The sequence below is a fragment of the Astyanax mexicanus genome, chromosome 11 (assembly GCF_023375975.1).
Source record: "Astyanax mexicanus isolate ESR-SI-001 chromosome 11, AstMex3_surface, whole genome shotgun sequence".
In the NCBI taxonomy this organism is placed as follows: Eukaryota; Metazoa; Chordata; class Actinopteri; order Characiformes; family Acestrorhamphidae; genus Astyanax; species Astyanax mexicanus.
In genome coordinates this window covers 19,526,165-19,539,563 of record NC_064418.1, presented here as the reverse complement: position 1 = coordinate 19,539,563, position 13,399 = coordinate 19,526,165, and the positions used below count along the sequence as shown (strand labels likewise).

The following is a 13,399-nucleotide window of genomic DNA, read 5'->3' as shown; positions in this document are numbered from 1 at the left end:
AATTACGTTACTCTCCTTCCCAATTTTACAGCAAGTACAGATAATAGATATAATAAAGGAGAATGGGAGACACTATGTGTACAATACAGCAGGGACACAAATAGACATACATGAGACAAAAACAAAGTGCAGTGGTGTGGGGGAGAAATAGATATATAAATATAAGTAAAAAAAAGAAATAGATATATAATATAAAAGAGTGGGAGACACTATAACTATATGTACAATACAACAAGACACAATAAACATACGTAAGACAATAGTGCAATATTGATGGTGATTGAGATGGAATGACAGTATAAATAGTATATAACAGTAGTGCAAATACGGTATATGGTATATAGCTTAAGGCTGGTAAAGTGAATGGGTGCGTAAGTTCTTAAAGTTCACAGTTTATTTAAAGTGGAATTAAAGTGCGTATTGACAGTGCAAGTATAGCAGTAGTGCAGGTATTGGGTGTGTAGTGCAAGTCTGTTTGGAAGGGACCAGTACTTTGTGCATTGTAGTGCAGAGTTTCAGTACTTTATTAGTGGGGGGGTCAGGATGCTGAGTGAGTGTGTGCTGGGGGCAGGATTGGGATGGGGGGTAGAGCAGGAAGAGAGTTCAGCATCCTCACAGCCTGATGGATGGGGCTGTCTCGCAGCCTGCTGGTCCTTGCCCCGAGACTCCGCAGTCTCCTCCCTGATGGCAGCAGGCTGAAGAAGCTGTGTAGTGGGTGGGAGGGATCTCCTGCCAGACGGAGGGCTTTCCGTGTGAGGCGGGAGCTGTACAAGTCCTGAAGGGAGGGGAGAGACAACAATCTTCTCAGCTGCTCTCATGATGCGCTGGAGGGTCCTGCGGCAGGATGCTGTGCAGGCCCCATACCACACGGTGAAACAGCTGGTCAGGATGCTCTCGATGGCCCCTCTGTAGAAGGTGGTCATGATGGGGGGTGGGGGCTCCAGCTCTTCTCAGATTGCGGAGAAAGTAGAGACGCTGATTTGCCTTCCTGTCCAGTGATGCTGAGTTGGTGCTCCAGGAGAGGTCCTCTGTGACGTGCACACCCAGGAACTTGGTGCTGCTCACCCTCTCCCAGCAGTTCCGTTGATGAACAGAGGGGTGTGCAGTGTGTGAGTTCTCCTGAAGTCCACAACAATCTCCTTGGTCTTCTCAGTGTTCAGAGAGAGATTGTTGTGTTTGCACCAGGAGGCCAGGCGGCTCACCTCGCTCCTGTAGTGTGACTCATCGTTGTTGCTGATGAGACCCACCACCGTCGTGTCATCTGCAAACTTGACGAAGAGGTTGGAGGTGTGTGCTGGTGTGCAATCGTGGGTCAGCAGAGTGAACAGAAGGGGGCTCAGCACACATCCTTGGGGAGCCCCTGTGTTCATTGTGGTGATGCTGGATGTGCTGCTGCCAACCCGCACTGCCTGTGGTCTTCCAGTCAGGAAGTCTAACAGCCAGTTGCACAGTGAAGTGCTCAGCCCCAGACTGTCCAGTTTGTGTATGAGCTGTTGGGGGACAATTGTGTTGAATGCTGAGCTGAAGTCAACAAACAGCATTCTGACGTAGGTGTTCTTCTTGTCCAGGTGTGTGAGGGCTGAGTGGAGAACAGTGGAGATGGCATCATCGGTCGAGCGATTTGACCGATATGCAAACTGGTAGGGGTCCAGGGAGGGGGGGAGCGAAGACTTGATGTGATGCATGACTAGTCGTTCTAAGCACTTCATGAGGATGGGGGTGAGTGCAACTGGACGATAGTCATTGAAACAGGATGGCGAAGAACCCATTCAGGTCGTTCAGCAGAGATATGTCGCTGTCGCAGGTCTGTGGATGTGGTTTATAGCCTGTGATAGACAGGATACCCTGCCACAGGTTCTGTGTGTCTCTGCTGTCACTGAACCGTTGGGAAATCTTCTTTGAGTACAGCCTCTTAGCTTTCCTGATCCCGCGGGACAGGTTGGCCCTGGCTGTCCTCAGGCCTGCCTGGTCACCTGTTCTGAAGGCTGCATTTCTAGCCTTCAGGAGCTTGTGGACCTCTCCTGTCAGCCATGGTTTCTGATTCGCTCAAACAGTGATGGTCTTGAGGTCGGTTACATCATCAGTGCACTTGGTGATGTAGGCAGAGACAGTTTCTGTGTACTCCTGAATGTCTGTGGAGTTGTGGGTGGCAGCCTCTCTGAACATATTCCAGTCTGTTGTGCTGAAACAGTCCTGAAGTGCCTCTGAGGAACCCTCTGGCCACACTCGTACCTGCTTAAGAACTGGTTTGGTGACTTTAACTAGTGGTCTGTAAGCTGACATTAGCATAATGGTGAGGTGATCAGAGGCTGCCAGGTGGGGGAGGGGGGAGGCTCTGTAGGCTCCTCTGTGTGTGGTGAAGACCTGGTCCAATATGTTGTTTCCCCTGGTTGGAAAGTCTATGTGTTTAAAAAGTCCAGAAAACACACTCTGGGTCTGCATGGTTGAAATCTCCAGCCAGAATGAGAAAAGCATCTGGGTGTGCTGTCTGCTGCTCACTGATGTACTGGTACAGTTCATTCAGTGCTTCACTCCTCACGCTGTTGTTGGAGGTCGGAGGGATGTAAACAGCAGCGATCAGCACGGCGGAGAAATCTCTCGGTAGATAGAACGGACGGCACTTGATAATCATCAGTTCCACTACCGGTGAGCAGTGTTTACAGACCACAACAACGTTCCAACACCAAGCATCGCTGATGTAAACACAGAGTCCGCCGCCGCGGCTCTTACCTCCGTCAGCTAGCGCGCGGTCCGCCCGATAGCATGTTAGCCGCTCCAGCTGAACGGCGTTGTCCGGGACGCTGTTGTTGAGCCAGGTTTCGGTGAAAACATAAACACAACAGTCTCTCACGGTCTTCTGAGTTGACTGAAGTAAGCGGATGTAATCCAGTTTATTGTCCAGAGAGCGTACATTGGCCAAAAGCATGGTGGGGATAGCTGGCTTGTGTGGGCTAGCCGCTAGCCTCGCTCGGATACCCCCGCGCTTACCCCGTTTCTGCCGTCTCGCCTGCCGCCTGTGGCGCTTCCATTGTGGGCGAGCTGCAGCGGTGGGGGTCGGTGGGGGTGCGGGTGTCCGGAGCACGCCACAGACTCGCAGTTCTTCTCGGAGTCTGCGGTGAACAAAGATTCAACAATACTAAAGTAAGTGTAATATATATATATATATATATATATAAGTAATGTTAGCAAAATATATGCCCACAAATAAGGGAAAAACCGTGTCAAACCGTGTCAAATATTGGGGCCGTTTTTCTTGTCCCAGTCCAGCCCTGAGTATATGTATGTATAAATGCTCTCAACTCACCCCTAAATTTGACATATTACAGTAACTGCTCAATTAAATGAATAGGGAAAACATGTGGTGAAGAACAGTGGTATTTAAACTGTGTGAAACTGACACAAAAAAATCCATAATTACTGCTATTTACTTTCTTAGAAGTATTTTTGTAGCATAGTAGTAGCATAGTCACTGTAAAGTGTGGAGAATAGTTTTGTGATGTATTGATTATCGCTGAATGGCAGTTTTGAGATATCACCGTTATTAATTTACCACAGCTGAATGGTGCTGGAAAAACTTGAAAATGGGCCTTGAAAGTGCTTGAAAAGTACTTGAATTTTACCTTGTTAAAGGTATATGAACCCTGATACTGACTACTTTACATTGTATCAAGGTGTCATATCTTCAGTGTTTTCTCCATGAAAAAATATAACATATTTCTAAAAATTTGCTACCAACCCTGGTATTTACCACCTCATTACCAAAATTACTCTACCAACACTACCCTACACGTCGTTACCAAAACTACAGGTAAGTACATCATTTATTAGTTTCACGTTTTTGAATTGAATTGCTGAAATTAATCAATTTGATTAGATTTTATTTTACTGAGATGCACCTGTACAGTCACTGCTGTAAACTGAATAATCAAACATCAGATATTAAACATCCTCTGTGGTAAACGATCTGATAATATTTCTGACAGGCATTCTTTGTTGACCACAACTGCCGTGCAACGACTTTCATCGACCCACGACTTCCCCTGCAGAGCTCCCGCTCCAGCGGCCTGTTGGCCCACCGCCAGCACCTCACCCGCCAGAGGAGCCACAGTGCAGGAGAGGTAGGCGAGGTCAGCTAAACCTTCCGCCCACAGAGCTGCTTTTAGTCCTTTCACACCTTATAAACTGAAATGCAAAATGGTTAATAAAGAATGATGCCAATTAAAGAACCAGTGAAGGGGAGTGATGAGTAGTCAGTGGACTAAGTTGCTGCAACTTTGATCCTAGGATCGCCATTTCAAATCACGGTCATGCTGCTTGCCATTAGCAGCTGCAGTCTGAGAAAGCTCAATTGGCTCAATGTTATAGTAAATTAATAAAATTGATAAATATATCCTGATTTAGATGGGGGGATTTAAAAGAACATGGCAGCAGGTCAAGGTTATATATACAAATATACCAGAATGGTAAGTGCAATTCCAATTGATTAGTCTAACATTGCTGCTACAGGTGGTGGGCCTCCTCTAGCAGCCCTCAATCCTGCAGAAGACCTTGCTTAAGAACAAAACCTCAGATGTCGACCATCCTTGCTGTAATTGAAGGAGGGACATCATCTGATCCTGTTTGTCCCCATGTAACAGAACCTTATGTTCAGGATGGGTTTAGTTGGTTCTCATATATTATATATTTTTATTATAGAATTCATTAGAATCTTTATTGTATATTTGCTGGCTTTATATTTCACGGTGGATCTGTTCTGTCCCGGAATGACATTGGAGCTGGTAGCCTGAAAGCTCTGCGCACTACACGCACTACCTCATCTACTGGATTGTCTTCAAATGGGCATGCCGTTGTCAATCACTGCCTACAGCCTTCAATGTTGGCTGCTCTTTTATAGCCTCCATTTTTTGCTAATTTATATCACCTGTATGCAAAAATTGGTAAGGTAGCTGTCTATTTCCATTCATTTTTTGCATCATTAATTTAACCAAACATTTATTTTATGTATATTGAACAAATATGATCACATATGTGAATGGATATAATTTGTATAAAGAATTATTAACAAGAGGCAAGGTCATACATGAAATAACAGAGACTAGAGAGAGAACGCTTTGTAATGAGGTAGAACCAACAATACTTGGTACAGGTGTGTGCATGGGGTGCTCTTTTATAGTGCAGGTAATCAGTATTCGGGACTTCCTGGAGGAGGCAGGTGATGTGTCACGTGATCGGGTGTGTGATGTCAGCGGGTGGTGCGTTCTGGGTAGTGTAGTTGTTAGGCGCTTTCAGCACCAAATGTGACAGTACCCACCCCCCACCCCCCTGTGGGAGTCAGAACAGAGACGGAATGACAATGCCCACCCGACAAGCAGGGAGTACAGACTGGAGGAACAGGAGTAGCCACAGAGGTGCCAGACAGGCGGGGTTTGCCCACGGGGTCTGGGAGCAGGTTTACCAGAATGACGAGCATGAAATTCGGCTAGAAGAGCAGGATCCAGCACATCACCGGCAGTAACCCAGCAACGCTCCTCAGGGCCGTAGCCCTCCCAGTCAATGAGATACTAGAGCGCACCACCAGGCCTGCGAGAATCCAGCACCTCTCGAACCGCATAGGTTGAAAAATCCTCCCCCTCCACTGCCGCGGGTGGTACGTCATCTGTGGTACTCTCAGCAAGCGGACCTGGGACCAGAGGCTTGAGCAAAGAGACATGAAAAGAGTTATGCACTCTGTACTAAGCAGGCAACTCAATCTTATAAGTCACCTCGTTAACTTGAGAAAGAATCTTAAATGGGCCAATATATTTGGGCAACAGTTTCCTACAGGCCCCCTCAAACCTCAAGTCCTGGGTCGACAACCACACGCGATCTCCGGGCTGGTACTGGGGAGTGGTACCTAGGTGTCTGTCAGACTGCTCATTGTATTTGCGCAAAACCTCAGAAACCTTCTGATGTGTTTCCTCCCACACCTGCTCACTCCGCTTCATCCAGTCATCACTGCGGGTACCTCAGAAGACACAGCAGTCCACGGAGCTAACGGAGGCTTGTAACCCACTGAAATGGTGTGAGAACAGAAGTGGAGTTAGTGAGGGAGTTCTGTGCTATTTCGGCCCAGATTAAATATTTTGACCAATCAGTAGGGTGCTTAAAACAATATAGTTATATATTTCTGATTGACACGTTCACATTGCCCATTGCTTGTGGGATGGAACCCAGAGGTAAGACTAATATGGACACATAAATGTTCAAAAAATGTTTTCCACACCCTGGAAGTAAATTGAGGACCACGATCTAAAGAAATGTCCTTGGGGATGCCAAAGTGCCTAAAAATGTGGGTGTATATGGCTTAAGCTGTCTAAAGAGCTGTGGGTAGTGCAGAAAATGGAATACATTTTATTCCCCTTGAAAATCTATCCACAACCTTGAGAACTGTAGTGTAACCCCCAGACTCAGGTAAGTCTGTAATGAAATCTATAGTGATGTGAGACCAAGGCCTTTCAGGGACAGGCAGAGGAAATAGTTTGGCGGCTGGAAAAGTTTTGGGTGTTTTGCACTGTGCACATACGGAACAAGAAACTACAAAGGGATGTACGTCAGCTCTCATGGTTTCCCACCAGTAGCAAGCTGAGATTAACTGCAACGTGCGCGTCACACCTGGGTGACCAGAGCTGAGGGCAGAATGTGCCCAGCCGATGGACGATTTCTAAATTGTTCGGGTACGAAAGTTCAAGTTCCCATCTAATGGCTGCTACGCGGACAGTAGGTGGAAGAATGCGCTGCGGCTCGGGAGAGTGGGATGCGTCATCCGGGAAACAAGGCATCCGCCTTAGTGTTGCGATTACCCAGGCAAATGAGATGGAGAAGTCAAATCAAGAGAAAAACAAAGACCAGCGAGCTTGGCGGAGGTTAAAACGTTTAGCTGTGCGTTAATATTCCAAATTTTTGTGATCTGTGGGAACTGTAAATGGATGTGTGGCCCCTTCCAGCCAGTGACGCCATTCCTCGAGAGCCAAATTGAGAGCAAGAAGCTCCCTATCACCTATCCCATAGTTGTGCTCCGCGGGGGACATCTTACGCGAAAAGAAGGCTATGGGATGAAGTTTGGGTGGTTACCCACGTCGTTGGGAGAGGGCGGCCCCTACACCAGTATCGGAAGCGTCTACCTCGACAACAAACAGCAGTTCGGGTTTAGGATGCATTAGGATGGGAGCAGAAACGAACGCGGACTTCATCTTATTGAAGGCTTGTTCAGCCTCCGGAGACCATTTCAGGATTTTCTTAGCTTTTTTTACTGCTAAAGTTGCGAATGACATGCCTAAAAAAATTTGCGAAGCCCAAAAAAGCGCTGGAGATCTTTAATGGATTGTGGAACGGGCCAACTTGTAACAGCATCAACTTTATTGTCGTCCATAAGAACTCCCTGCGATTTCTCTGCGATTTCCCTGCGCATTTCTCGGCTTTAGCATACAGATTGTTCTCCAAGTGGCGCTGGAGAACCGAACAAACATGCTGAACATAAGAGGCGAGGTCAGGAGAATAGATCAGGATGTCATCTATAAAAAGGATAACAAATTTGCCAATCATGTCGCGGAATGTGTCATTCATGAATGACTGGAATACTGCCGGAGCGTTAGCGAGACCGTAACTCATAACCAAATATTCATTAAGGCCATTAGTCGTAGTTTTCCACTCATTCCCCTCCTGTATGCGAATTCAATTATACGCACTACGAAGATCAAGCCTAGTGAAATAAGTGGCCTCTCGTAACTGTTTGATAGCGCACGGAATGAGGGGCAGCGGGTACGCATATTTTTTAGTGATGGCATTAAGGCCACGGTAATCTATGCATGGTCTGAGTCCCCCGTCTTTCTTTTTTTTTACAAAAAAGAAACCCGAGCCAACAGGAGACTTAGACGGGCAAATGAAACCCTGCTCCATAGCCTTCTCTTCGTCGAGCTTTAAGTAAGGTAGCTCCTTCCACTAAATCAATAGCAATAGAGTGAATTAATAGAAGTAAAGTGAATGGTTAAGCCATCTAACACCAAACAGTTCTCATGATTGAGTTCTCATGAGTTCTCATCAGTGTTGGGACCAAACCGTGATATCCCCGTCACGCCAGGAGACAGCAGGATCGTGGGTCTTGTGCCAGGGCATGCCCAAGATCACAGGGTGTTCGGTGCACGGGAGCATGAATAGTGGCAGTTCGTCAAAATGGAGAGCGCTGGTTTGAAGAGTGATAGGTAGTGTCTGATGAGTTTCCGGCTTGGAGCGCACAGACTTCCCATCCGCAGCATGAATGTAGGGCAAAGAAGTTTTCGAGTGGGTATGTGATGCTCCTTAACCAGATCCAGGCTGATGATGATTTCTCCTGATCACCATCAAAAATCTCAGGTTTAGAAACAGGAAAATCCGGCACTGTGGAATTAGAGTTGGGCATACTGGGGGCAGCTACAGAGCTAGAGCTAGGCTCAGTAAAGCCCCTGAGGTGTTCTAGTATGCTTGAAAGCTGTTGTTGCTGTTTAGCCTGCTTGCATGCTAGATCAGTAATGGCTTGGGTCACACCAACGAGCGTTTGCAGCACCAAACGTGACAATTTCATTTTACACTGGCCTGAATTTAAGATTGAACCAATAAATTGCAATGAGCAGACACATTTCTAATACAGTATAATACTCAAATAAATGTATACAAATATTATATGATATACTGCATCCACTGCAATTTATTGGACAAAACAGTGGCAGAACCTTGTTCCTTGATTTAGTTTCCCACCCGCAAGGCTATGACATCACACGGCTCATCCAATAGAATGTTTGCAGCTGAGCTAAGCCTCAACTCTAGCCTGGTACAGAGCAAGTTTGTTCAAATGTATATGTTGCTGTAGTAACTGAATGAGGGTTAAGTCTAGCCTCTTTCGTGGAACCGAAATTTAAGCCAGGCTCGTCTTAAAAAGCCTGGCTTACTGAGTTAACTTGTTTCGTGGAACAGCCCCCTGATTACCCAAGTTCATGTAAACATGTTAATCTGATTACTCACACATTCTGATGTTCGTCAGTTATCAGATAGTGAAGTGCATGTAAATACACTCAGATATTTGCTAAAGATCCTTTTTGTAAATTATAAAAGAAATTATATAATGAGTCTTTTTAGTGTTTAAAGAACCTCCACATACCGTAATATTTATTAATAGTGTAAATTCTTATCAGAAACCATTTAGCTAAGTTTTTTGTTTTAGGTTGTGGAAGAGTCACGCTCACCAAGTCCTCCAATACAGCCACAAACTTCCAGTACCTTCAGTGGTTCCAGCCGCAACCAGTACCAGGACCTTGTGCCTGTGGGTAAGTGTTCCAGCTTGAAGACTTTTTTTTACTTTTCATTCTGAAGCCGCATCCTGTAGCTGCGGCTATTTTATTAGAAACACAAAACGCAAGCTTTCTAATATTATCAAGCTCATTTATTGGTTTGATTTAGTACAGTCACAGATTAACACGCTAGTTGTGTTATAAGTCTTTAACAACACCCTTAATCTGCACCTACTACAATTAAAGCACCCACTGCATCTCTTACCAACAGAATCAAAAGCATAAATCCAAACAAAGAAAATACAGCATTAAGGATCTACAGCACTAGGCTTCACATGATGCCTGATGCCTGACCTAAATTCCCACCGCTTTCAAGAAAATGACTTATGATGCTATTTACTATTGTATATAAAGCTATTGCGTAATAATCACAATATAGCAAAGTAACAAATCAAACTTTAGTTGTTGTTGTTATGTTGCACAGGTTAGAATGGTAATATAAATAATATAATGTTATTATAATTAATAAATTAAACTCTTCACTCGGCTACATTCAAATGCTCCGAGACTAAAATTAAACGCTTCACACAGCTACATTTAAACGCCCAGAGACTAAAATTAAACACTTTACACAGTGTTTAACTTTAGTCGACGGAGCATTTAATTGTAGCTGTGTGAAGCGTTTAATTTTAGTCTCGGAGCGCTTAAATGTAGCCGTGTGGAGCTTTTTATTTTAGTCTTGGAGCGTTTAAATGTAGCCGAGAGAAGTGTTTAATTTTAGTCTAAAAGCATTTAAATGTAGCCGTGTGAAGCTTTAATTTTCGTGTTGGCGTTTAAATGTAGCCGTGTGAAGGGTTTAATTTTAGTCTCGGAGCGTTTAAATGTAGCCGAGTGAAGTGTTTAATTTTAGTCTCAGAGCGTTTAAATGTAGCCGAGTGAAGTGTTTAATTGTAGTCTCAGAGCGTTTAAATGTAGCGTGTGAAGTGTTTAATTGCAGTCTCGGAATGTTTAAATGTAGCTGTGTGAAGTGTTTACTTTTTAGTCTCGTAGCGCTTGAATGTAGCTGTGTAAAGTGTTTAATTTTAGTCTTGGAGTGTATAAATGTAGCCGAGTGAAGTGTTTAATTGTAGTCTCAGAGCGTTTGATTGTAGCCGAGTGAAGTGTTTAATTTTAGTCTCGGAGCGTTTAAATTTAGCCAAGTGAAGTGTTTAATTGTAGTCTTGGAATGTTTAAATGTAGCTGTGTGAAGTGTTTAATTGTAGTCTCGGTACGTTTAAATGCAGCCGTGTGAAGTGTTTATTTGTAGTCTCGGAACGTTTAAATTTAGCCGTGTGAAATGTTAATCTTTTGTCTCGAAGCGTTTAAATGTAGCCATGTGAAGTGTTTAATTTTAGTCTCGAAGTGTTTAAATGTAGCCGTGTGAAGTGTTTAATTTTAGTCTTGTAGCGTTTGATTGTAGCTGTGTGAAGTTTTTAATTTTAGTCTTGGAGCGTTTAGATGTAGCCGAGTGAAGTGTTTAATTTTAGTTTTGGAATGTTTAAATGTAGCTTTGTGAAGTATTTAATTGTAGTCTCGGAACGTTTTAATGTAGCTTTGTGAAGTATTTAATTGTAGTCTCGGAACGTTTAAATGTAGCCGAGTGAAGTGTTTAAATGTAGTCTCGGAGCGTTTAAATGTAGCCCTGTGAAGTGTTAAATTGTAGTCTCTGAGCGTTTAAATGTAGCCGTGTGAAGTGTTTATTTTTAGTCTTGTAGCGTTTGATTGTAGCTGTGTGAAGTTTTTAATTTTAGTCTTGGAGCGTTTAAATGTAGCTGTGTGAAAAGCGTTTCATTTTAGTCTCGTATCCATGCTGAGTGTTTAATTTTTGTTTCGGAGCGTTTAAATGTAGCTGTGTGAAAAGCGTTTCATTTTAGTCTCGTATCCATGCTGAGTGTTTAATTTTTGTTTCGGAGCGTTTAAATGTAGCTGTGTGAAGTGTTTATTTGTAGTCTCGGAGTGTTTAAATGTAGCCGAGTGAAGTGTTTATTTGTAGTCTCGGAACGTTTAAATGTAGCCGAGTGAAGTGTTTAATTTTAGTTTTGGAATGTTTAAATGTAGCCGAGTGAAGTGTTTAATTTTAGTTTTGGAATGTTTAAATGTAGCCGAGTGAAGTGTTTAATTTTAGTTTTGGAATGTTTAAATGTAGCCGAGTGAAGTGTAGCGGGCTCAGTGGTTTAATACCTGGTGCTAATTGAGATGTTGAAATATTTTTAATTGGGCGCCAGTTATTAAATTAATTTAATTAGATTAATTAATTAATTAATTAATTAATCAAATTAATTAATAACACAAGACATCTCAGGGTGTGGTTTCTACAGGTGACAGAAATTTTCATAACCAAGTTATCCAGAAAAACACACTGAAATTACAGGTTTTGTAAAATAAAAGTATTTTATTAAATCACACAGATATGAGTAAATAATTAATTAAAAAGTCATAATGTAGCCATTAGATATCAAATCATAGTGTAGAATAATAAATGAAAAATAAAAGAACAAACACGTTATAATACTGGTATGAAAGGAATAAAGATTAATAGAACTATTAAGTGAATATTTCTAAATAAGGGTCTTAATGTAATGAGGTCAAACTAATCAAATGAGAACACTAAAATAAGTAGATAAGTAAGATATTTTACGGCCTACAAAGATCATCCCTTTCGCCAAATAACTAAAAATGAATCTATACTAAGAAAAGAGTTAAGGACAATAACCAAACTAGACTTGACCAACCAAAACACCAATTACTGAGAGAAATACCCAAACTGCCTTACTCTGAGACGTCTACAAAGGGGGGTCCCCATCGGTTCGGTCCGCTGTTTAAACCTCTTGTTCGGCTGACATCCTGCACCCCTAGAAGGTCCAGTGTGGACCCATCCGCAGGGTAAAGATGGTGCTCTGTGGGCCAGCGGCGCACCTGGTCGACACCCACTTCTAGTCTCTGCACAGGGAAAGCCTTCCCTGGAGCTGGCTCGGCTGGCGTACCCTCTCGGTGATCCGTCGGTTGGTCTAGTTGGTTTACTGAACTATATTAACTATCTTGGCAAGCAGGAGAACTCCGTAGATCATAAAATAGCTTAGTTATTTAAACTAGGATAACTAATACCATTATGCTTGAAGAAGATTAAATGCACTAGTCTAAGAAAACTAACCTAAGATGACTAACTAACAGTTTATCCTTTCTTCATCTCTAGGCCCTCTCTAACCTCTCTCCTCTAACTTCTCTCTTCTAACTGCTTCCTTCAACCCATCTTCTTCCACTCTCCTCAACTCCAAACTGAACTGAGCTGCTTCTCCTCCAACTGCTCCGACTGAACTCTACTGAACTGCCCTGCAAAACTGAACTGTGTCTGCCCAGTTTAACTATTAGTCTCTGTGGCCTGTTTGGCCCTTGAGCTACGATTGGCCCTGTGGCCCAAATGTCTGTGTTTTGATTGGTCTAGGAGCAATTTCAAACTTTGTCAGGGAAGATGATCTTATTCACAAAGGGCCATAAATCCCCCCCACATGGTCACCATGCTTCAGCTAGTGGTCTATTTTTCTAATAGACCAAACCAAAAGAAAACTCAACTAAACAGTGGATCAAAATACATTCTTCAGCATACCAGTTTGTGAGGATAAATTCAGGAAACAACAATCTTACAATTGAATCACAATAAATGTAATGTATATATTTTGCCCACAAACAGTTTTGTAATATTCAAGATAATCTTAGAAATACATCAATGGATGGAAAGATGGAAAGAGATCAAGAGACATGTTATTATTTAAACCCAATTAAATCACTTAAAAGATAATACCTTGTTAAACCACTGATAACCAAATAAAGCTAAATTATCAAATGCTAGTTAAACCTTGTTGATTCAGACTTGAATGTGTAGGAGAATTCAATCAGGACACATCCAAACACATATACCATATACCAGACACATATACCATTATTTAGTAAACATTCTATAAAACACCTTTTTTATATAGTCAATATATATGTATTTTAAGCAAAATCTTCTTAGTGAGAAATTCCTCCCCTTTGCTGAGTGCTCAGATAAGGCTTGATCCTTG

At 43.0% G+C, this 13,399-nt stretch overlaps 1 protein-coding gene across 2 annotated transcripts in view; it reads left to right on the top strand.

The window, feature by feature from the left end:
• Positions 1-13,399, top strand: part of hecw2a (HECT, C2 and WW domain containing E3 ubiquitin protein ligase 2a) — a 113,832-nt gene that overhangs the window by 74,328 nt on the left and 26,105 nt on the right. The window contains exons 16-17 of one of the 2 annotated variants that reach the window (XM_022663426.2): positions 3,984-4,118; positions 9,233-9,335. In XM_022663426.2, the coding sequence (XP_022519147.1) occupies positions 3,984-4,118; positions 9,233-9,335 (238 nt within the window). Of the gene's footprint in view, positions 1-3,983; positions 4,128-9,232; positions 9,336-13,399 lie in introns of both variants that reach the window. The other variant, XM_022663424.2, reaches the window with a different exon arrangement.